The 23395-nt window shown below is 44.7% G+C and overlaps 1 protein-coding gene across 13 annotated transcripts in view; it reads left to right on the top strand.

Annotated features, from left to right (window-relative positions):
* SRGAP2 (SLIT-ROBO Rho GTPase activating protein 2) overlaps positions 1–23395 on the top strand; it is a 242140-nt gene that overhangs the window by 246 nt on the left and 218499 nt on the right. For 12 of the 13 annotated variants that reach the window (XM_028129255.2, XM_028129253.2, XM_008154184.3 and 9 more), the window contains exon 2: positions 1730–2339. In XM_028129255.2, coding sequence (XP_027985056.1) covers positions 2273–2339 — 67 coding nt within the window. In that variant the 5' untranslated portion in view covers positions 1730–2272. Of the gene's footprint in view, positions 1–281; positions 561–1729; positions 2340–23395 lie in introns of those variants that run through there. The other variant, XM_054711644.1, reaches the window with a different exon arrangement.

Below are 23395 nucleotides of genomic sequence, written 5' to 3'. Positions count from 1 at the left end.
ACAAACCCGGGTTGGGGCGGAAAGGAGAGGGCGCAGATGCTGCTTGCTGCATCGCTTTAGCGGTGCCGCCCCGAGTCCCTCAGACCCTCCCCGCCTCCCCCCCCCCCCCCCCCCCGCGATCCTTTCCCAAACTCTGTGTACTGCCCTGAACACTTCTCTGGACGGCATCTCTCCGCCCTTCACCGCGCCGCTTGGGCTGTGCCCTGGCTCACGCCGCCGCGCAACCCGCACCCAGCCCCCTCCCCAAGTGCCCTGCAGCCGGACAGCCTTGGTCCCGCTTGGGTCAGCCTTCCTTGGCAACACCCGTCAGCATCAGCTGCCCTCTCACTCCGTCGCCCAGCCCTGGCAGACAGCCGCGTTACGGCCCTGGACCCAGGAGGGGTGTTCCGCACCGCTTCCGGGGCCCTTCCCTGGTCCCAGCCCCCGGCCCGCCCCGACGGCCCCTCTTCGCACTCCGGTTCCCAGACCCCATACGTGGGTCCCCAAAGTGGCTAGCATCCCTGCGCTTCACGTAACATCGCGGGCCACGATAGACTCCTAGTTCCCCCCTCACCTGGAAGGTAACCCTCCCCTTCCCCTCTCCTCGTCTTCCCGGTGTGCGCGGCAGTTCTAGTTGCCCGCGGCTCTCGTGCAGCCTCGGGACCCCACCTCTCCTCCCCTCCCGCTTCCTGCCCGCCGGAACCCCCGCGCCGCCTCGGCTCCCTCTTCCTCGCTCCTTGAGGCCCTGTCTCCGGGCGCGGGCAGTTGGGAGACGCCGGCGGGAGCCTCTTCCTCCCGGCACCGAGAGGGAAAGGGGCGGCCAAAGAGGGAGGGTGGCCGCTGCGCCGCGCCGCGCCGGGGAGCGAGGCGCCGAGCTCGGAGCTCCCGCCGGCTTCCCTCCCGCCTCCCGGGCGGGATCTCCTCGGGCACCTCCCGGAGCGAGTAAGTTGGGTCTGCGTTCGTCACTGACCCCTCCCCCCCCCGCCCCCAGCCTGGGATCTCTGGGTTTGGGTGACAAAAAAAATGTTGGAGATGGCACTTAGAGTCACTCTCATCCCTGGCTTGGGGCAGGCAACGGCTGCCTTCCGCCCCCCTCCCCCCGCCTCCCGATTTTCCCGAGCCCGACCCTCGCCTCTAACCCGTTTCCTGCTTCTGCCGACCACATTGTTTTCCTGGATGTGTCCCTGTGTCCCTTGCCGAGCAGGCTTTTTCCTGCAGATCCACCCCCCCCCCCCCAACCTTTTGCTGCCAAGGGAAGCTAGTAACCAAAAACAAAACAACTGGGAGGAGGGGCGGGAGGGGAAGAAAAGTTGTGCCCCGGTGGCTTGTCCCTTCGCGGCTTTGATCCCCTTTGATGTCCAGGGAGTTGCCCCGCTGGGGGTCAGGGGCCGCGTCGGAGGCTGGGCAGGGAGGGCTCCCTCCGGCTGGCCGCTGCCCAGCGCTGGTGGGGCTCCGGAGGCCGCCGTGGTGCCGCAGTCCCCGCCCGGAGCCCCGCGTTCCCGCCGCAGTCCCCACCCGAAGCCTGCGCAGGCGGCTGCTCCAAAGTGTTCTCTTGCAGCCTTAAAACAAAATCCGGAGGGAGCTTCCTTCCTCCCCACGTCGCCTTGCTGAGCTCTCCCGGCCGGGCGGCGTCGGTCGGAGATGAATGGGCCTGGGCCGGGCTGGGAGTGTCGTCCCCTACCCCACCCCTGCAGCGATTAGAATCTGCTCTGGAGCTGATCACCCCCTCCCCTTATCCCTGCATTTACAGGCAAGTGAACCGGAGCAAACGACTTCCGATCCAGTCCGTGCTGCTGCGGCTCCCGTTTGGGATTTGATTTGCAGCATCTTCGAGCCTGTGCAACAAAAAACCGCGAAGCACGCCCAGCCCTCCTCCGGCACCCCGACGCGCACCCACTCCCTCCTGGGGACTCTGCTGGGCGCGTCCACACCCCCGCACCCCCCACACCATGTTGTGCGGATGGACTTGCACTCCCTGCCTGTGTCGTTGATGTCAGACCCCAGGCCAACCTCCGGGCGCTGCAGTTCTCCTGGCTAATGCTGAGCCTGCGGCTCGGGCTCTAGCACAGGAACCAGCCGCTGCCGCGCCCGGCCCCAGAGCCCACCGTCTGCATGTGCCCGCCGTAGCCGCCTGCCTAGCCCGCAGCCCGCGCTCCCCGGAGCGCTGGAGACCACCGCGGTGGGCCCCTTCTGCCTTCAGGAGAAGCGGTCTTGGAGGTATTGATTTAGGTGGTTGGATTTTTTCCGTGGATCTATCAATTCACAATTCGAATTTGGAAGAAAGAAGGAAAACATGACGTCTCCAGCCAAATTCAAAAAGGATAAGGAGATCATAGCAGAGTACGATACTCAGGTCAAAGGTAAGGGCTTGGAAAAATAGCGTAATGCATATGCTGTGTGGGCCATTGAGGCATGTATTTCCACCCTGATTTGCAGGAGGTTCATTTCTTTGGGTGGAGCAGGTGGGGGCAGGCTGACCCCAGAGGTGGTTTCATAGGTGGTTCTGAGGCTCTGAGAGATGGGCAGTGCCAGGGGCTACAGGCTCAGGAAAGGGATTTTCAGAGTGGGCTTTAGGGTTTGTTCTTGTAGAGCTGGCCATTATTTTGTCAGCCCTTTCTCCCAAGCTGGAAAGGGTGGGGGGAGGGGCGGGAGGTTCTTGGAGAGAGAAAGGCGGCAATTTGCCTCTGGTTGTCTGGGTCAGGTTTCTTGAAGGACTACTGAAATCTGACAGGTGTTAGGGAATTTATTCCCGAGGTTGGAGTTGAGTCCAGGCAGAGAAAGGCAACCTTGAGAACGTGTACCTTTTGGAGAGCCCTGAGAGAGGTGGGGTTTTTTCTGATGTACCCTATCCAAACGTGACATTTGCTATGGCATCAGACACACAAAGTCTGTAGCCACTTCGGATGCACCTTGTGCCTGCCTCGTCTCTGGTTGCCCTGCATTCAGCCACAGATCAGAGAACAGAAAGAATAAGGTCACTCACACTCGGTCTCCGCCCTCACCTAAACCTGAATGGAGTTGGGATGTTAGGGTTGCTGGGTGGTGCTGATTCTGGAGGATGGGAAGACATAATTGTTTAATTTTCTGCATGGTCACCCTCTGCTCTGAAATACATGCTTTTAATGACCCACTTACCTGCAGAAATGTGAAGGGTAAAGCAAAATGTGGATCTGAAAAGACCAAAGGACCTGTCTTCACATCTAGTGGACTTGGATTGGGAGAGGTGTGGTTGTGAATCAAAGCCCCTTTTCTTTTTTTTAACCAGCAATTCCTATAGGAGGGGTTTCCCCCTGATTAGGAGCCCCAGCATGTGTTTGTGCAAAGCACTGTCCCTTCCTGGCCGGTGACTGGGAAGAGCCATGTGGCTGTAGCCCACTGAGACCTCCTCAGCTGGGGAATGGGAGAGGTGGGTGGCCTTGAATGTTACACCACATGGTTGGAGCTCTGGGTTTTCCTTTGTTTCAGAGTACAGAGGGAGGGGCCCCTCCTTTCCCTGCACCAATTCAAGGAGACTTTTTCCTATCATAGAAGACTTGGAAAGGGCCATGTCTCCCCTCTAATGATTGCTGGGGTGGGGGAGAGCTAAGAGTTTGAAATGGGCAGCTGTCTTATACCTTAGAGGGTTGGAGGTAGTTTGAAGTCCCCATTGTGCCTGTGGGATCTTTTTAATGTCATCAGCTGGGTCAGTGCTGGAGGTACCCTGAGAGGCCTTCTCTCCACTTGGCTACAAATATTGGTGGGTTTATGACAGAAGATGGGGGCATTGACTGATTGATAGCTTCAGTTGAATTGGGATTGGGAGAGGTGTGGTTGTGAATGATAATTGAGGTCTTGGCCTCTTGTCACTGTTCATAATCCAAGCCTGTTTTTTGTAAACAATAGGCCACTACCTACCTCCATGTCCTGTCCAGATGTACTGCATTCTGCTTCTGGAATTCCCTCCCACCCCCCACCCTTCACCCCTGCAGTTTTAACCACATATGTCTTTTTTTTTTTTTTACACATCCTATTCTTAACTGTTGCCATAGGGAGCGTGAATAACTTTGACTTTCCCAGATTTCTCTCCAGAAGCATGCCATTTGACTAAGGTGCAAAATGATTTCACATGTTTATTTTTTTTGGAAGGTTCAGGGTTGATAGGTGTTAATAGAACTGTATCTGCTGATTCCTTAATGGGGAAGGATTTCTCACGAATGTCTCAAAATTAAACACTTTGTGTATTTACAAACATTGCTCCTTGAGATGATGTAATGAAGTTGGCTATTTGGGATTTCTCCTTCACCTTGCCACCAAGCGGGGGATTGTTTTGCTTTGCTCTGATATTTTTTCATTGACGCTATTCATAGATTTTATAGGTGGCTGAGCATGTGGTCTTATTCAGAGAAGGTGCCCAATAAATGCTTATGAAACTGATTTGAATGTTTTAGTCCCTCATTTTATAGCTGAGAAGAGTATAGAAAAATTAAGAGGCTTGTCCAAGGTCATGCAGCTAGGCAGTGGTAGATTTGAAACTAGAAGCAGGTTACCAATTCCTAGTTCTTTATTTTATTATATTCATATTTACTATGAAACATTATCTGACCACAGTAGGGGGGGCGGGGGAATCTTAGGAAGTCAAAATTTGTCAGTGAATAATAGTAGTAATATGATAATAATAGATTACATTTTGGGTGCTCATTATGTTCCAGCCTGTCACAAGTGCTTTATAAGAATTGTCTCATTTAATTCTCCTATCAGCTCTGGAGGTGGATATTATTTCATTCTCTATTTGTTGCATGAAGAAACAGGTTTAGCGAGGATAACAAGCTCCCCCACTCCCAAGGTCACCCAGCAGATTGACTCCATTCCTTTATTCATCACCTATTTATTGAGTGCCTTCCATGTGATCTGGGAGTGGCGATGTAGCAGTCAACAAGCCAAAATCTCCTCCCATTTGGAGCTTACATTCTAGAGCCCTTGGTCTCCATGGAAGAGCATCGATCTTGGAGACAAAGGACGTGGGTTCTGGGTTAGCTCCTCTCCCCCATTAGCTAGAAGCCCTTATCAGAATATGACTTTCCTGGGACTCATAGTGCTGCCAGTCTGACTTCTCTTATAGATGCCAACATAATAAAGAAAATTGCTGTTTTGGTGTGGTGGTTAAGATCACAAGTTTTTGAGTCTAAGGGATCCAGGTTAAATCTCAGTTCTGCCACTCGCTTGCCTCGCTCGCACCTTGGGCCAGTTGCATGACTTGTCTGAGCCTCAATTTCCTAATTTGGGAAATAATGTGCATTTGCTAAGGTAGTTGTTAGGATTCAATGAAATAGTATGTAAAACTCATTTAGCACAGTATCTGGCACTTGTAAGTAAGTGCTTAGTAATAGCACAGTCTGCTTTCGGTTAGCTAACCTTTCCTCTTGTTGACCTGTTTGCCTATGCATTCCCAAGGGCCTGCTGTTAGATGATAGGAAACAAGTCTAGGAATGAAATTTGAGTTCTTGTAAATTTCTCCCATAGTAGTGAAATGTATCTTGGGCCAGTTACTTAAACCCTCTAGACCAGCCATTTCCAACCTTTTTCATCTCATGGCACATAGAACTAATTACTAAAATTCTGTGGCACACCAAAAATAGATTCTTTTGCCAATCTGACAAAATAAAAAAGTATAATTTTCATTCATGCACACCAGATGTCTATTATTCTATTGGCTGTTGTTGTTTTTTAATCTGACAATCTAAGGGAAAAGAAGTCAGTGCCCCTGACTAAATAGGTATTGCTTGCTTTAAAAATTCTTGTGGCACACCAGTGTGCTGCGGCACACCGGTTGAAAAGTCGCTGTTCTAGACCTATAAAACAAAGAGGTACACTGTCTAATTGTTGGCTGCTGTTGGCGTCTATGTATTTGACCACAATCCTGGGTCTTGCTTTTCAATCAGAATGGTTTGAGTCAAGTGAACTCTAAATGGACTTTTGGGACCCAGTCTATCTCATGATTTTTGCCTCCCTTTAAACCACTTGCTTGCATGTACCCTAAAGGATTTCTGAGGCTGCAGGCCTAACCCTATCCCATCTGCTTTTATGAGGGGCTTGCCTTCTCAGTCAGTCTGCCTTGTAGCCGCCTTCTTAAAAACCATCATTGTTTCTGGTTTGTGGGTGTTCAGATTCCTTTGAAAGTTCATGCCTCTCAATGTCTGACTTGAGAGCAATAATGTTCTTGGTGCTTTTATGTGATTCTTTCCAGTTTGCAAAGCTCTTTCACATACATTAATCTCTGGAAATTCTTGACAACCCTGGTCAGATTCATGGTCATAACCCAAAGCCTTTTGGCCTCTAGCCTTTTAGCCCCTTTGGGATTGGAGCAGTGGAAGGGGGTAAGGTGCATGGTTCCAGAGGCAATAATCTGGGTGGTATTTGGGTGGGTTCATATCACTGCGTACAGTCCCAGCCATTGTCCTGTCTTTATTCAAGACCCCCTTTCCTTTATCCCCTCCACACCTTGAGTTTTTCCAGTCTCCAAAAAGGCTTGAGATTGACAGTTCATGCAAATATTCCAGGAGAAATAATCTGAAACAGAGTGGCACTGTGCTGAGCAGTCAAATTCTCTCTCTGCAGAACATTAGGGGTCTTGTCTTGTCTTTTTTTTTTTTTTTTTTATGTCTGAGAAGAACAGTGGGTACGCACCGCACCATGGAGCTGAGCAGTGAAATTTTGTAATTTCCATCTGGAGCATTTTGATAGAAAAGCCTCAGGCCTTTGCCTGGAACAATTTAACTCTTTCAGGACCCTTTCGGAGCAGGGGATGAAATTTAAAACTAGACGTATTGTGTGTGCACATGCATTTGGGAATGTGGATTGCTGGTATTTAAACAACTTGTTCCCTTGGGAGGTCTGAGCGGTTCTTCACTCATGTCAATGAAGGTCTTCTCCGAAGCTTCTTTCCTCCCAGCCCCCACTCCCCAAGGGAGCTTTAAATATAATCAGTTTGTGAAAAGCTACAGTAAAATATCTCATTGGAATCCCCAAGCAGATGCTGCCATCTTCCTGTGAGCTGATTGAAGGCTCCTCTTCCCTTGCTCAGGGAAAATCGGAGACTGCAGTCAGGTGAATTCCTGGAAGAAAATGAAGCTCTTGGAAAAATTCAAGTATTCTCTGTCTCAGAGTTGAAGGACCCTGGAGGAAGGTGGTTGGGCAAGGAGCTGGGGATGCTGTATGCCGTACAAAGTAGCAATGATGAGAAACAGTGTTCCAAGGAGTCCTCAGCTTTTCTAATTTCAGGCATTCTCTTGGGAAATGAGGACTGAAATTTCTTCTGGAGAAGCACATCAGGTGGTTAGTTATGGCCACATTGACACACACCACACAGGTGGAAAGCCTGGACAAGCCCTGATTGTTTCTCTGCTATGAAGTTTGCAGCGTCTGATCTGGCCCTGAGAGGTAGGGTCCACACCCTCTAAAAATCAGTAGGTGCCCAGCCCCTGACTCATAAACTCCCCCAGTTTGCTCCAGATACACGTGGGCTGTCAGTGGCACCTGTAGGTTCTCTTTACAGAAGACAGGTTTTCTTCATGGGAAAATGCGTCCTAAGGGCTTCATTAGGAAAATATTATGTCATGTCGCAGGGAAAAAGTCAATATGTAGATTTCTGCTCCTAATGAAATTCAAGTGAAAGTTTTAACCTGGTGTCAGCTATTGAATGGGCCTTTTGGGGAACCTGGGAAAGTTACCTCAGGAGTTGTTTGCTTTAAATGTAAATAATGAGAGGGCTTAAAAAGATTTTTTTAAAAGACAAAAATAACACCTTTACTGATTTTTACAGTAATGTGTAGGAACTCTCATTTCTTTAATTGTAAAATACACATCACATAAAATTTACCATCTTAACTATTCTTAAGTGTACAGTTCAGTGGCATTTAGTACATTCATATTGTGCAGCCATCACTACCTCTACCCAGAGAACTCTTTTCATCTTGCGAAGTTGAAACTCTGTATCCATTAAACAATCTCCCCCTCCCCCCAACCCCCCGCCCCATCTCATCCCTCAGTCTCTATTTGACTACTTAGGTACATCCTATAAGTGGAAGGATATAGTATTTGTCCTTTTGTGATTGGCTAATTTCACTTACTGTAATGTCTTCAAGGTTTATCCATGTAGCATTTGTCAGAACTACATTTTGTGTATTCTTTCGTCAGTAGACACTTGGGTTGCTTCCACCTTTTGGCAATTGCAAATAATACTGCTGTGAATGTGGATATATCCCTATTTTTAAAAAATGTCCTCCACATCAAAGTTTTACCAGCTTTCATATACATTTTTATTTAATCACCTGTCATAAATTTTTAGAGCTAAGATTGAATATATGCATTCATATTTTTATTTTATTAATATGTATTTATGTTTATAATATGAGCATTATGTATTAATAACTATTTTATATTGTTAACAATTACATGAATTACTGAACTTTTATTGTAATTTTAAAAGCCTTATTGAGGTTTAACTGACATAATAAACAGCACTTTTTTGTTGGTTGTTAATTCTTACCAGAGGATATTTTTTCCATTGTTTTATTTTTAGAGAGAGTGGAAGCGGGGGAGGGGGGAGAGAGAGAGAAAAGTCAATGTGAGAGGGACACATCGATTGGTTGCCTCCTCTCCCCTCCCCCCCCCACCCCCACTGGGATAGAACCTGCAACCCTGGTACATGCCCTTGACCCTTGACTGGGAATTGAACCCATGACCCTTCTGTGTATAGGCTGCTGCTTTAACCACTAACCAACACCAGCCAGGAAATAGCACATGTTTAAGAAATACATTTGATAAATTTTGACATGTTATACACCCATGCAACCATCATAATCAAGATAAGTGAACGTAACCATCACCACCAAAATTTTCCTCATTATAATGCATTGATATATAATATAATAACCTCATTATAGAAATTACATTAGTTTAAAAACAAGTAAAAGCCAGGTTTTACCAAGTTTTAAAAAGTAAATAATGATCCAAGCTACCCATGTTGGTTCCTGGAAACTTTATTTAACCTTTGTGCATAAAGACAGTTTCCCGGGAAGCTTGCTTCATAATTATGTTGTAGCCAGTACTTATGTGTTTAGGAGGGAGGGCATAGCGTAGGGGTAGAAAGAAAAAAATCTTGTACATGCTAGGAGTTGGTGAGTGACAGTATCTGTTTTTCTGTAGACGGCTTGAACCAGGCCTTAGGGCCTCATGCCTCTTCTAAAGGGGTTATAGCTGAGCCAGGTGCCAAGGGGAGGGCCTGGAGGGTCTCCTTTGGGAGATCCCGAATGTTATGAATATGGCTTCTTTCCTCTAATGATTGATTCCATATTGCCTGCTGAATAGAGACCAACTTCCCCGGTGAACATTAACTAGATTCTCAATCTTAGCCTCAATTCTATCATTTTAACCATATTTCTCATTTTAAGAGGATTGGAGGCCTATCTGAACTATTTGCCATTCATTCAATGCATGTACTATTAGGTGACATTTTGCTGTTTGTTTGTGGTTTACTATGTACTAGGCATTATACTAAATTCTCTATATAGTTTATTTCCTAATCCTTATACCAACTCCAGGAGGAATTATTGCTATTACCCCATTTTGCTGATGAAGAAAGTGAGGTGTAGGAGATTTCAGTGACTTGCCCTAGGGCTGCAGTTGGTGAATGATAGAACAAGAATTAGAACGTCCTGTCACCAGAGTTCTAAGTGCTGTTTGTGGACTACCTCTGTCTCCCTGCCCAGCCCCACATCTCCACCTACTGAAATCTCACCCTTCCAGTAAAACCAACTTTTCTTGGATGTCTTTCTTGGTCACTCTGACCAGAACTGACCCTTCTTCTCAGGTTCACTCACACAGTACTATGACATTGATCTTGTATTGCCTTCTGTTTGAAATGTCTTTCAGTCTTCTCTTTTCTACTGCACTTCTGGTGGGAATGTTTTGAGGTTGTGCAAAGAACATAGGCTTTGGAACCAGCCTTCAGTTGAGTCTTGTCAACATTACCTTCTTTCTCTATGGCCTGGCTCAAGTCACTTAAATTTTCTTCCAGGCTTCCTCTTCTGTGACATAAACAAGACCTACTTTGCTGGTTTATTGCAAACATGTGTAAAATGCTAGTTCAGTGTGTGGCAAATATTAAATGGTAAGTAAGTAGTTCTTATTATGGGAGTTTCTTCAGATAGGAAACATGTCTATAACAGTATTGTAGCCTAAATGGTGGCTCTTAGTAAATATATAGGGTGTCCCAAGAAAATGTAAACACCCTTTGAATGATTATAAAACCAGTGTTTATTAACATCCAGTTCATTTTCTTTCTTTTTTTGTGTGTGTGTTAATCCTCACCCAAGGATATTTTTCCATTGATCTTTTAGAGATAGTGGAATAGAGAGGGAAAGACAGAGAGAAACATCAATGTGAGAGAAACACATGGATTGGTTGCCTCCTGCACACACCCCTACATGCCCTTGACCGGAATTGAATCTGGGACCCTTCAGTCCACAGGCCGACACTCTATCCACTGAGCCAAACCGGATAAGGCAAACATCCAGTTCATTTTCAAAATTTAATAGAATCTACAGAAATGAATACTTTTTTTTGTCAACACCTGTTTTCAAACTGATGGCTGTTCTGGTCAAGGAACTGCTGATAACTCGAGGCAATGGAATTGCAAACATCAAGAATCATTTCATTTGGTATTTGTGTGCCCCCGTTAATTGTTGCTGGTTTTGTATTGTAAACTTTATCTTTTATGTATCCCCATAAAAAAGCCTAGTGGATAAATTTTCTTTGTTCAAAGCTTAGTCTGGCTCCCCCTGTTATTTCAAATCAGTTAAACATGAAAAGGAGTGAAATTTAAGTGAGTTATAAGCTATTAAAGTGTGTACACATTTTTTGGGGACACAGGGTATGTATCAGTATATACTTAGAATAATTATATAGGCAGTGTTTCTACTTCAACTGCGTTTTCAAACTTGCATTAGCATTTCAGAATGAATTTTCTTTGTTCAAAGCTTAGTCTAGCTCAGTGGTCGGCAAACTCATTAGTCAACAGAGCCAAATATCAACAGTACAACGATTGAAATTTCTTTTGAGAGCCAAATTTTGTAAACTTAAACTTCTTCTAATGCCACTTCTTCAAAATAGACTTGCCCAGGCTGTAGTATTTTGTGGAAGAGCCACACTCAAGGGGCCAAAGAGCCACATGTGGCTCGCGAGCTGCAGTTTGCCGACCACGGGTCTAGCTGAAAAGAAAGAAATACCAATTGAGCTATCAGCTGTAAAGTGTGTATACATGTTTGGGACACCCTATATATTGGCTCTAATGGTGTTTGTATAAATGAATGACCTACACTACTACAAATAGTATTTTTAAAAATAGTTTCTTAATTTGATTTTGACAACATATTTTACATAAAAGCACAAAAGTAATTTTTTTAAAAGAAACAAACATACTATTTTGTGAAGATCACAGCATAAAAGACTGTTTACACCCATCACTTCCTACTTACTTTGCTCACATTTTATAATACCTAGTTTCCTTACCATGTTATGTTGTTTCATACTTCCTTCTTTTTCATGCTGTGTCCTTTCTTGGAATGGGTCCTTTTCCTTCAACCTAGAAAACACTTATCCTTTAAAATCCAGCTTAGATGCTATCACCCAGCTCCATAAAGTCTTCTCTGCTTACCCCTGCTCTCCACACAGTGACCCTATGCAGGATTCCAAGCAGGATTTCTTAGCATCTTCCCCTTGCTTTCTGCACATGGTTAATCCACATACCCCTCAGCATCTCAGCAGTGTCCTTATGCTTACTTATATTATTGTATCACCCTGTTATTTCAAATCAGTTAAACCTGAAAAGGAGTGAAAATTAAGTGTGTTATCAGCTCTTAAAGGGAATGGAACCATGACCTCCTGGTTCATAGTTCGATGCTCAACCATTGCGCCACGCAGGTCAAGCTGTAAATGTTTTTTGAGTTGAGGTTGAATGTGACAGTGCCATAATGCCATGTTTCTGCATTTCTCCCCCTACTCTTGTGAAAGGCCTTCTCCTTAGTTAATGTTATTTGAAATTCAAAGCAGATCAAACATTGTGAATATTGTCACTACACAAGGATAGGAACAGCCCTAGCTGGTTTGGTTCAGTGGATAGAGCATCCGCTTGCAGACTGAAGGGTCCCGGATTCAATTCCAGTCAAGGGCACATGCCTGGGTTGCAGGCTTTATCCCAGTAGGGGGCGTGCAGGAGGCAACCGATCAATGATTCTCTCTCATCATTGATGTTTCTATTCTCTCTCCCTCTCCCTTCCTCTCTGAAATCAATAAAAAAATAATATATATATTTAAAAAAAAAGGACAGGTACAAACTATATAGCATGGAGGCTCTGCAGTGGGGGATGTTTTTATTTACTACCCCACAGCCCTCTTTAGAATACTTGCCTTAAAATTATAATTGAGTTGTTCAAATTTCTTCAGTCATGTCTCTCTCCTTGGAAACCAAGAAAAATATTAACTCTGAAATTCCGAAGAGTTTAAAACAATAGGTTTCCTGTAATTGAAAAACACATTCTACACTTGTCCAGGATTTGTGTATCATTTTAAACAGATATTCAAAGTCTAAAAGTTGAGAGAGTTTAGGTCTTTTTTGCCCAGGAGTTAAAACAGAGTTGACCTGGAAAAGGAACTGGAGTGACACTTACTCGAAGCTGGGTTTGGAGAGAGCTATTGCCTAGTTAGAAGCAGCTGCGCGCTCTATGGTAAATGGGAGGAAAGGTCCAAAGTGACAAACAGGAAAAGTCTCCCTCCTGGTTTTTCAAGTCATGTCATATTAAGTAGCCTTGACTTTATTTAAGATTGTGAATGAATGTATTTGTGAGGAAGGAAAAATAGCTGGGAGATGCACCCCTGTCGGTATTTTAAGATGCCACCTGTTAGGGAGACGGGAGAGTCTTTTTTTTTAACCGTTTCTTTTACACATGCATTAATCTGTGGGCAGGGGACCTGAGTGGCATTGTGAAAAGTTGGGACCTTGTCTTTGCTGTCTGAACCCAGATTCTGCATTTTGAATCACACACAGCATGGTGGGCAGGGTCTGAGTGCTTCTCCCTGGAGAAGATGTCCTCGCCAGCCGTGGTGGCTGGGTGGCCAGGGCTCCACAGGAAGACAAAGCACAGAAAACAAAGGGACCCAAGAGCATGAGCTGGCCAAGACACGACATGCCAGGAGCTTTAAGAAATACATCCTGTTTCTGAATAGTTGCCAACAATTTCTTCAAATATTTAAACCCCTTGAGATCTGTTCCCTTTTCCCACTAGTCTTTTTCTTGTGTGTGTGTATGCATGTATATACATATGTATGTATTTATTATTGTTGGGGTATTGGGCCAGATCTTGTCAGATGAGTAAGCTGCTTATTAGGGAGGGTTCTTGACAGAGGTACCTATTTTGGAGCAGTATTAATTTGGGTCATGGAAAATTGAACTACAGGGTTCTACATAGACAGAATGGTTCCACAGGAGAGATTGCGGATTTGGAGGCAGAAAGCTTGGGTTCTAGCTTGGCTTTGCCATTTACAACTGTGATTTGGGAGGTAATTCACCTCATCTGTACAATGGGGACAACAATTCTTAGTCCTGGCTAATAAGGATGATGATGATGGCTAGTATTTATGTCTAAGCTCTGCTTTAAGGATGACGTATATTAACTCATGAATCTCCCAACACCCCTATTAGGTCGCTACTATTATTACCATCATTTTACAAGTGAGGCACAGGGAGGTTAAATAACTTACCCCAAAACACACAGCTTGTGATGAAGGCAGAGTATGAACCCAGGCTGACTTAACACTGCTGTGAAAGAAGAATTTGAAAGGCCTTTGAGACTATAAAATACTCTATACATTTAATTGGTTGTTTTATTTCCTATTATCTTGATGCATAAAGTAGTGAATGCAGTATTCTAAATGTCTTCCCAGGACACACCTACTTGACCTGCCTATGGCTTGGTTTTCTCATCTAGGAAGTTAGGAGTTAATCAGAACATTTCCAAGTGGGTTATGATTCTTGCTTATTGAAGTTATTGAAGATGACAATTTCACCCATATTGATGACAGATTTTCCCTTATTGAGCATGCACACTTGTAAGTACAAAATCTGTTATATTCTCCGAAGGACACTCTCCTCATCTCAGGGCTTGCCATGTGTGCGTGGCTGCTGCACACTTCCGGAGGGTAACCCCAGGTGATGGCAGATTGGCAGATGGCCTGGAGAGCAGTTGAAGTGATATTTGGTTAGGTGTCACTATCTCATAGGAAGAGGTGCCTCACAGTTAGAAAATTCAAGGGAAGAAAAACAAAGAAAATTCAAGGGGAGAATAAAAAAGAAAGAAAATTCAAGGAGGAAAAAAAAAGAAAGAAAATTCAAGGGGAGGGATAGTTACTTGATAGGCCTAGAGGTGAATTTGTGACTCCATTACTAGGTACAATCAGTGCTTTAATCAGGACATCTATACTAATAAAAGGGTAATATGCTAATTAGACCAGACATTTTCCGGTCATCCTTCTGGACGTCCTTCCGGACAAAGTCATGGTGGTGGGGGCCGAGGCAGAGGCAGTTAGGGGCGATCAGGCTGGCAGGGGAGAGCAGTTAGGGCAACCAGCCTGGCAGGGGAGAGCAGTTAGGGGGATCAGGCCGGCAGGGGAGGGCAGTTAGGGGCATCCAGGCCAGCAGGGGAGAGCAGTTAGGGGTGACCAGGCCAGCAGGGGGGTGATCAGGCAGGCAGGTGAGCCATTAGGAGAGGTCCCAGATTGCGAGTCGGACATCCTCCGAGGGGACCTGGATTGGAGAGGATGCAGGCCGGGCTGAGGGACACCCCCCCCCACCTTGTGCATGAATTTTGTGCACCAGGCCTCGTGTGTGTGTGTGTGTGTGTGTGTGTGTGTGTGTGTGTGTGTGTGTGTACTTTGAACTTCCAGTAAGCCTTGAGACCTACAGACTGAGAAAATTCCCTGCTGTTACTGGTGTGAGATGAAGCTTGTGTAATGCTTGGTGTTACAGACATTTATGTTGTTGTGTGCTGTACTTGAATTCAAAAGAAAAAAGAAGTTGGGTGATTGTCTTTAATTAAAATGAAAGAAATAGGAAGTGGGAGGCTTTTAATCTCTGACATCTGGGCTGGGACAAACTGGGCGGGGGGGAGGTGGTATGGATGTGGAACCCGAGTAGGTTCATCTAGACATCTGTGCTGTGGGGGAAATGACTTCAGGCTGTCCTAGGATGCAGAATGGCCTCTTGCCTCTTCTACTCCTCTTCATGTTAGGCCCTTGGTTTCTTTGTGGATTGTGATGCGGTGTGCTGTAATCTAGAATTGAAATGGGGTTTCTTTGTGGATTGTGATGCGGTGTGCTGTAATCTAGAATTGAAATGTTTTCACGTTTAGGTTTGTTGTTGTTTTTGTCACCTAATAAATAGTCTTAAGTATCTGTCTATTGATTTATAATGAGAACTATTAATAATAGTGACAACTTATATTTTTATCATTACAGCATTTAAAAATATTCATAGGGAGGGAGGGCTGTAGGGTAATGGAAGACTAGCTACGTAATATTGGACAATTTTATTGATTTCAGAGATGAAGGGTGAAGGAGAGAGATAGAAACATCCTATATAATAAAAGGCTAATATGCAAATCGACCAAACAGTGAGGCAACAGGTCGCTATGACGTGCACTGACCACCAGGGGGGCAGATGCTCAACGCAGAAGCTGCCTCCTGGTGGTCAGTGCTCTCCCACAGGGGGAGTGCTGCTCAGCCAGAAGCTGGGCTCATGGCTGGCGAGCACAGCGGTGGTGGCGGGAGCCTCTCCCGCCTCCATAGCAGCGCTAAGGATGTTCGACTGCCCCCAAGTGCTCCTGGACTGTGAGAGGGTGCAGGATGGGCTGAGGGGACCTCCCCCCACCCCAGTGTATGAATTTCGTGCACCAGGCCTCTAGTCAATGATAAGAGAGAAGCATTGATTGGCTGTCTCCTACACCTCCCCCACTGGGGATAGAGCCCCGCAACCCTGGCATGTACCCCGACCTGGTTCATAGATCGATACTCAACCATTGACCCACTCCGGCCTGGCTCCTTCCACCTTTTTACATGTGGATTATTGTCTTGAGGGAAGGATAGAAGTTAGAGAAGAGATATATAAGGTTCTTCCTGCTCATCTTTCCTACTCTTGGTTTATGGTTTCATCTTTAAATGACGTTAGTAGGCTTTGTGTATTAGACTTCCTTGGAGTCAATTGTGCTTTATCTCTTGATCTCTCTTATTTATTCAGTGATTTGTGGTGATGTAAGTTATCTCAACTCTTTGCTGTCAGCAACTTGAAACGAAACATCGAAACATTTTGGGTAGATGGTATCTGTTGCTTTGATTAGTGAGGTTCGTGATCTCGGGATTTTTAAAGCCAGTAACAACACGATTTTAAAATACCTAGTACTCCTTCAAACCAAGGTAGTGCTCCCACTGCAAAAGCTTGAAACTGATTTGTGCCAGTTTTTCCTTCTAAGAGTCAATGTGTGTGTGAGCTTTCTTTTGCTCTTTTGGCCAGGGCGCAGGATTGCCAGTCCAGAAATGCCAGCTCTTCTGGATTCAGCATCAAAAAGGAGTTAATCATCATCAAAGGCAAAAACAGAAACCTCCCAAGTTTTTAACCTGTTGCCTCAAATCTTACTCCTCCTAGCAGAAAAGGCACACTTCCACAGAACTTAATGTAAAATGATCTCATGTTTATGAGAGTTGGAATTACTTGGGAGGGATACTTGTGTTCTGCAGGCTCAGCGGGCATGATGTGAAAGCAGGGCTATTTGGCCTGTGGAGACTGCAGATAAGAGAGTGATATGTAATTGAGTAAGAATTTGAAAAATTATCCGATAACATTAGGCTCAGAAAAGCACCCGCTTGTGTTTTTTTTTTTTTTTTTTTTTTTTTTAATGCTGGAAAACTATTTGGAGGAGGAGTGAGGAGCTAGCATTGTTTTCAGGGCGTGGGAACCCCCTCCCTAACTCAGGAGCCAAATGTTTGTCCAGGCAGAGAGGGTGAAGTCTCTGAGAGATATCCTGACAGATCTGTTAGTACATTCTTCTGCCCCTTCCCTAGCCCCTCCGTAATTCTTCAGTCGAATTATTTCAGGAAAAGGGCTGTCAGCTACCCTTTAAAATCCTTTCCAGAAGTGCATACCTTCACATCTTTTCCACTGACCCAAACTGTAAATGGTCAATTCCTTCATTTGCAGAGCTTGAAATAGGTTAAAAAAAGGAGGCTTGATGAATTGAACTCATGTTTTTGTTGCTGTTGCCACACCCTCTGTATAGGCCTTTGCTTCACTTGGGTTCTCAGTGGCTCAGGGAAGGAGTTGGTAGTTGATAAAACTTTCAAGGTATGGGCTCATCATGGCTGATGGGCTGTTCTTCCCAGCTCACCATCCCCTCCTTGCTTCCATCAGTGTTGGGACACTTTGTATTGAAAAAGAAAATGATGAGCTAATTTCAACCTGGCACCCATTTATTTAGCACTTCTATGTGCTTGCTGTAGTGCTAAGTTGTGGGCAAATAGAGCTAAATAACAGTCTATTCAAAGGGATGGACAGATCACACAAGTACAGTGGTAGGACCACAGTAGAGGGGTGTTCAAGGCCCAATACATGAGAGCATAATCTGACAATGTTAATGAGGCTGGTTGTGCAGGAAGATGGTGATTGTCCCCTAGTATTTATAGAGCACTTGGCAATCTGTGAAGTGCCTTTCCATGTTTTATCTCATTTAATCTCAGAATGGCACTACAACAGGGCAGGGTGATTTCAGGCCTTTAAAAAAATATTTTGAGATAATTATACATTTACATGCCATCGTAAGAAATAATACAGAGAGATTGCACATACCCTTTACTTAATTTCTCTCAATGATTAACATCCAGCAAAACTATAGTACAATATCACAACCAAGACATTGACATGGATACAGTCAAAATACTGAACAGTTCTATTACTACATGGATCCCTCACATTGCCCTTTTATAGTCCTTGTCTGCCCCCCACCCCCACCCCCTTCACCCACCTATCCACTTTAGTCCTTAACTCCTGGAACCCATTCCATGTCTATAATCTTGGCATTTAAAAAATATTTCTAAATGGAACCATACAGTATGTAGCCTTTTAGGATTGGCTTTCCCCCACACTCAGCATAATTCTCCGGAGATTCATTTAGGTTGTGTTGTGTGTATGACTAGTTTGCTCCTTTTTGTTGCTGAATAGTATTCCATTGTATGGATGTTCACAATTTGTTAGCCATTTGTCCATTGAAGAACAGCTGGGTTGTTTCCAGTTTTTGGCTATTATGGATAGAGTTGCTATGAACATTCATGTACAGATTTTTGTGTGAACAAGGGTTTTTAAAAAGTGGAGTTCAGTTTTTTTTAATGGGAAGATTGTGGATTAGAAGGTTGAAAAATCTAGGTTTTGCTTCTCACTAAGAAGTGATATCCAGGGTTGTTTTATAAATAGACTGAGATTATATATGGTAACAAATGTTATAAATGATAATCCTATGTAATATGCAAATGGTCGTTACGCAGTGAAGTGTAATGACTGACCGATTAAGGGCTGGATCATGGATCAGCAGGAGGGTGGGGCAGCGAGCTACAGAGCTACAGGAGGGGGCAGGGCAGCAAGCTATGGGGAAGGGGCGGGGGGAGCTACAAGAGCGCGGGGCATTGGGCGGAGAGCTACTGGAGAGACTCCATTTCACTGTGTTCTGTCCTTTAAACTCTGGGAGAATATGAGTTATCTTCGACAATTGCAATCTATAGATAGCTCTTTTAGGTTGTCCTTTTAAAATGATTATTATTGATGTGTGGGTGTTTCTTTATATATTCTGGCTACTCATTCTTTATTGATAGTATAGGTTGCAAATACTTTCTTCCAGAGTTGGCTTATCTTTTTACTTTTTATTGGATCCTTTGATATATATGAAATTTTAAATTTTAATATATCAAGTCCTTCTAGCTTTTCCTTTATTGTTTGTACTTATTTAAACACACACACACACACACACACACACACACACACACACGATAACTTTTTCTATCCCGATATCATAAGGATATTCTCCTATAATTTTCTTCTGAAGGTTTCAACGTTTTGATTCTCACATATCTGCCTTATTAAATGAGGAATTTATTTTTGTAAATGGTATGAGGTAGGGAATTTAGATTTATTTTATATTCTGTATGACTAACCATTTGTTGTAGTCCCAGTTATTGAGAGGGTCCAACTGCTTTCCCCAACCCATTGATTTGTACTGTCACATTTGTATATATATCCAGTTTCCAGATGTTTGTGGGCAAGATGACCTCTCCAGCATGCTGCAGCGGTGTTAACTGCATGCATGGGATGTGCGTCAGGGGCCACCGGGGAGGAGGTGAATGTTCCCCTCATGAGGTAGGCAGCATTAGGCTGTCACCACAGCTCCAACCAGAACAGCTCTCCTTTTATGTTTCCTATACCGGGTGTCCATCTAAGATATTATTTGAAGAACTTACACTTAACAGTTTTTAAAGGTTTAAAAACTATAGATTTTTAAAAATGTTAGGAAGGTTTTCAGAGATAGCCAGGAATCTTATTTCTAGTCTTGGATTGGACACAAAGGGTAAGCCATACCAAAGTTAGGTTCTAGCAGTGAGTGGGGAGTATGTTTGTCAAAGTTAATAAATACATTATTTTGTGATTGTCAATGGTTTCAAATATATCACCTATGCCATGGATAATTATGTAGATTCCATAAAAGATTTAGAGCTGTCTAGAGTCTAGTCTGCATCTTCTGGTCATGTAAACCAGTGGAGAAAAACAGCCAACGTATACAAAAAGTAACAAAAACAAACTTAACCCACAGCAATACGAGAAATGACATCAGCCAGAGGATAACTGAAAATGAGTAGTGTTGATAAGAACTTGAGGAATTCAGAGATGGGAGAGGTGTGGGCCAGAATGAATAAGACCTTGACTCACGGAGTAGGACTTGGCTAACTGAGTGTAGGAAGAAAGAACAGAGGCAGTGTGTGCACTTCCTTCAGTGGTGTTCCCACAGCCCCCTCGGTGCTCACCACTCCTGCATCACGTCCTACACTGTAAAACAATGCTGGTCTTATCCACCCTCACCCTCACCCTCACCGCCACTCCATGTCCCTTCCCCCAGACACACACTCCCTTCCAGAAAGACATTTGTGATTTCTTTGAGGGTGGGCAGCCTTTCATTTTAACATTCCCAGCATCCAGTACCCTGTTTGCATGTGGTCAGTGGCCAGTAAATGTTTGCTGAGTGAGTAGACCCTGGCCGGAGCAGAGGAGTTGGAGACAGAGGCATAAGGTCTGGCTGGATGGTTTTTGATGATCTTGAAGGTCAGCCAGAAACTGGCTCTGCTGAGGCAGTGGAGGACTATGCAGGCAGTCTGAGCTGAAGAGTGGCACGATGAAGTCGTATTTCAGAGACTCCCTGGCTGCTCTGGGCTGGGAAGGAAGGCCTGCTTCTGCCCACCCAGTATACACTGGTCTGTTCCAGGCCCTGAGGTGCGGGCTACAAATATGTTGCTATTTGTGACCAGTTCTTAAAGCCACCAATGAGGAAAGTGTGATTCTCCATTTAGTGAACTAGAAACTTGTGCTCAGACAGATGATCCAAGGTGACAGGTGACCTGTGGTGGAGTGGTGACGGAGGCATAGATCTGTGATTCCAAAGCCTGCTTCTTTTACTCTTGGTACCGTGTCTGACCACAGCGTAGTGGGGAGACATTACTAGCATGAGAAGATGAACTGCTGAGATGGGTATGGGAGCCAGGGGTGAGGTAAGAGTCAGGAATGCCTGAGGTTTCCAGCTTGGGAGACAGAGAGAAGAGCCACAGTGGCAAGGGCAGAAGTAGGCCTGGGGGAGTCAGGAGGAGACGCTGCACTTGACGAGAGAATGAGTATTATCTTGGACGTCCTACGTTTGAGGTGGCAGTTACATTCAAGGAGGAATTTCATCTGGCAAGTCACAGTGCCTTCCCTTTCCCACTCCCCCAACTCGACTTTCATGCAATCTATCATTTGCCTTTCTTCTAAATTGGGGGATGTTGCAGAGCAACAGAAATAGATGGTACCTCCTGTATATGCCAAATACCTGATCTCATTTGCAGCTTCTTTACATTTCAGTTTGAGAAATGGTCTCCCTTGAAGCAGACTTACGGTTTGATTTTGGGAATTGGTAGCATTTTCTTTCCCTGTGCCCTGTAGGGGATGAGCGTGGCTAAGCTGGGAGAGGGAAGCTTGCGCTCTGAGCTGCCCTGCTCTCCTCCGATAAGCCCGTCTCCTGCTCTGAGATTCCTTTGGAGGCCCCCTCTGAGGGTTAGTCTGTGAATTACAGAAAAGTTAAGTCGGGCCTCTCTCCCCACACCCCACCTGAGCTCTTCTGGTTAACAGAGAGCTGGCTCATGAACAAGTTATTTTAAAACATCCCAGGGAGTGTGGGAGAGGCTGAGCTCAGCAAAACAGGACTGGGTGGTGCTGGTGCTGGTGCCGTTTCGAGGTGTGGAGGCAGGAGTGGCTAATCGCCGTCATTTGAATAATTTGGGGATGATGAGATGGCTTCTTGATTGAGGGTTTGATTGGAGATTGTGATGTGGGATTTGTTGAGAGAGGGGATTAAGCTAAAGCTATTCTTAGGAAAATATATTTTAGATATTGGCACTTGAACCGAATGTATTCCATTATTATTTTCAAAGGCTTGGATTTTTAGTGTTTTTATTTTTTATTATTATTATTTTTTTAAATTTTATTGATTTTTCACAGAGAGGAAGAGAGAGGGATAGAGAGTTAGAAACATCGATGAGAGAGAAACATCGATCAGCTGCCTCCTGCACACCCCCTACTGGGGATGTGCCCGCAACCAAGGTACATGCCCCTGACCGGAATCGAACCTGGGACCCTTCAGTCTGCAGGCCGACGCTCTATCCACTGAGCCAAACCGGTTTCGGCAAGGATTTTTAGTGTTTTTAGGTTGTTGTTTTTTTTGAGAAGAATATTTTGTTTACTTCTCATCCAGTGTGTTGGATCCAAGGAAATTGTAGGAATTCTAATCTCCTCCTTTACCTTTCTTTATGAGTAACAAAGATTACCCACAGTTGTGGGAATTTTAAGCAGCAATTTGGAAGATAAAAAACACCCAACTGGAGGTCAGAAGGCTTACTAGTCCCAGCTCTGACCCTTACCATTAACTGCATGGCCCTGGGTAAATTCCTAACCTCTCCTGGCCTCAGCTCCTTCAGGTATAAGATGACCAAATGAGTAGGGGTTGCTGAGTTGATGAACTGATATAATGCTTGTTCATCTGCTCTGTAAATTACACAGCTCGAACAAATATAAATTAAGATTTTACTTGCTGCAACAGAAGAAGGTGGACATTCTCTTGGAGCTTGTTTTCATGGGACTTGACCTATATAACATTGACTCCAGGGTGTTTGTTAAAGTGAATCACCTGTGCTTTCTGGGCCATACTTGAAATGACATGCCATGTTATGGTGAGCCTCTTTTGCACCACCCCAAGTTCAGATGGCTCTTACACAATTTGGGCGAGATTTATGCACATACACATTCTTCCCCCTTAGAAACAAAACAGCGATTTGGGCAGGGTAGACATCAGTAAAGTGACTTAGCTGGCAAATATGTGATTAATAACATAGATTTGGCCTAAATATTAGTGTGGGCCTCTGTATATGGATGGGTTTATGATAAGTAGCAAGTCTGCCAAGTAGAGCATGTTGGGGAACCTATTGGGATCTGTTTATGCTTGAAGTGTATTATGCCAGAGCTGTAGTTATATTTAAATAAATAAATTCATACCATTTGCATGATTTTGCACTTATTTATTTGTGCATCTTTCTCACCTGCTAAACTGTGAGCTCCTCGAAGGCAGGGACTGTACCTGTTTATCTTTGTTTTTCTGACATCTAGTGTGGTGCTTGGCACACGGTAAATGTTTATTGGATGAATGAAACTCTGCACTCTTATTTCGTTAGAGGGGTTTTTGTGGAAGGCGTAGATGTGATTATTTGTATTGCCACTTGCAGATTTTATAGATGACTTCTTAGCTGTAGACTCTCACTGTGGGAGGAGACCCATATTTATGCATAGCTGGGTTATGGCTGCTGCTGACTCCTCCAAGCTGCCTTGGCTTGATAGCATAGTGATGAAGGCTGATTCAACACTGTTCCCCGTGATCCCTTTAATAGAGTAATGCTTCCCTCAGCCTCCATCCCTCTTTGCCTTTCTTTTAAGACTTGCAACTTAGTTAACTCTATCCTGGGTAGTCTTTTTCTTACACACATTCTTCTTCATCACACT

Source organism: Eptesicus fuscus, chromosome 22, assembly GCF_027574615.1.
Source record: "Eptesicus fuscus isolate TK198812 chromosome 22, DD_ASM_mEF_20220401, whole genome shotgun sequence".
NCBI lineage: Eukaryota > Metazoa > Chordata > Mammalia > Chiroptera > Vespertilionidae > Eptesicus > Eptesicus fuscus.
This window is presented reverse-complemented; position numbering and strand designations above follow the sequence as displayed.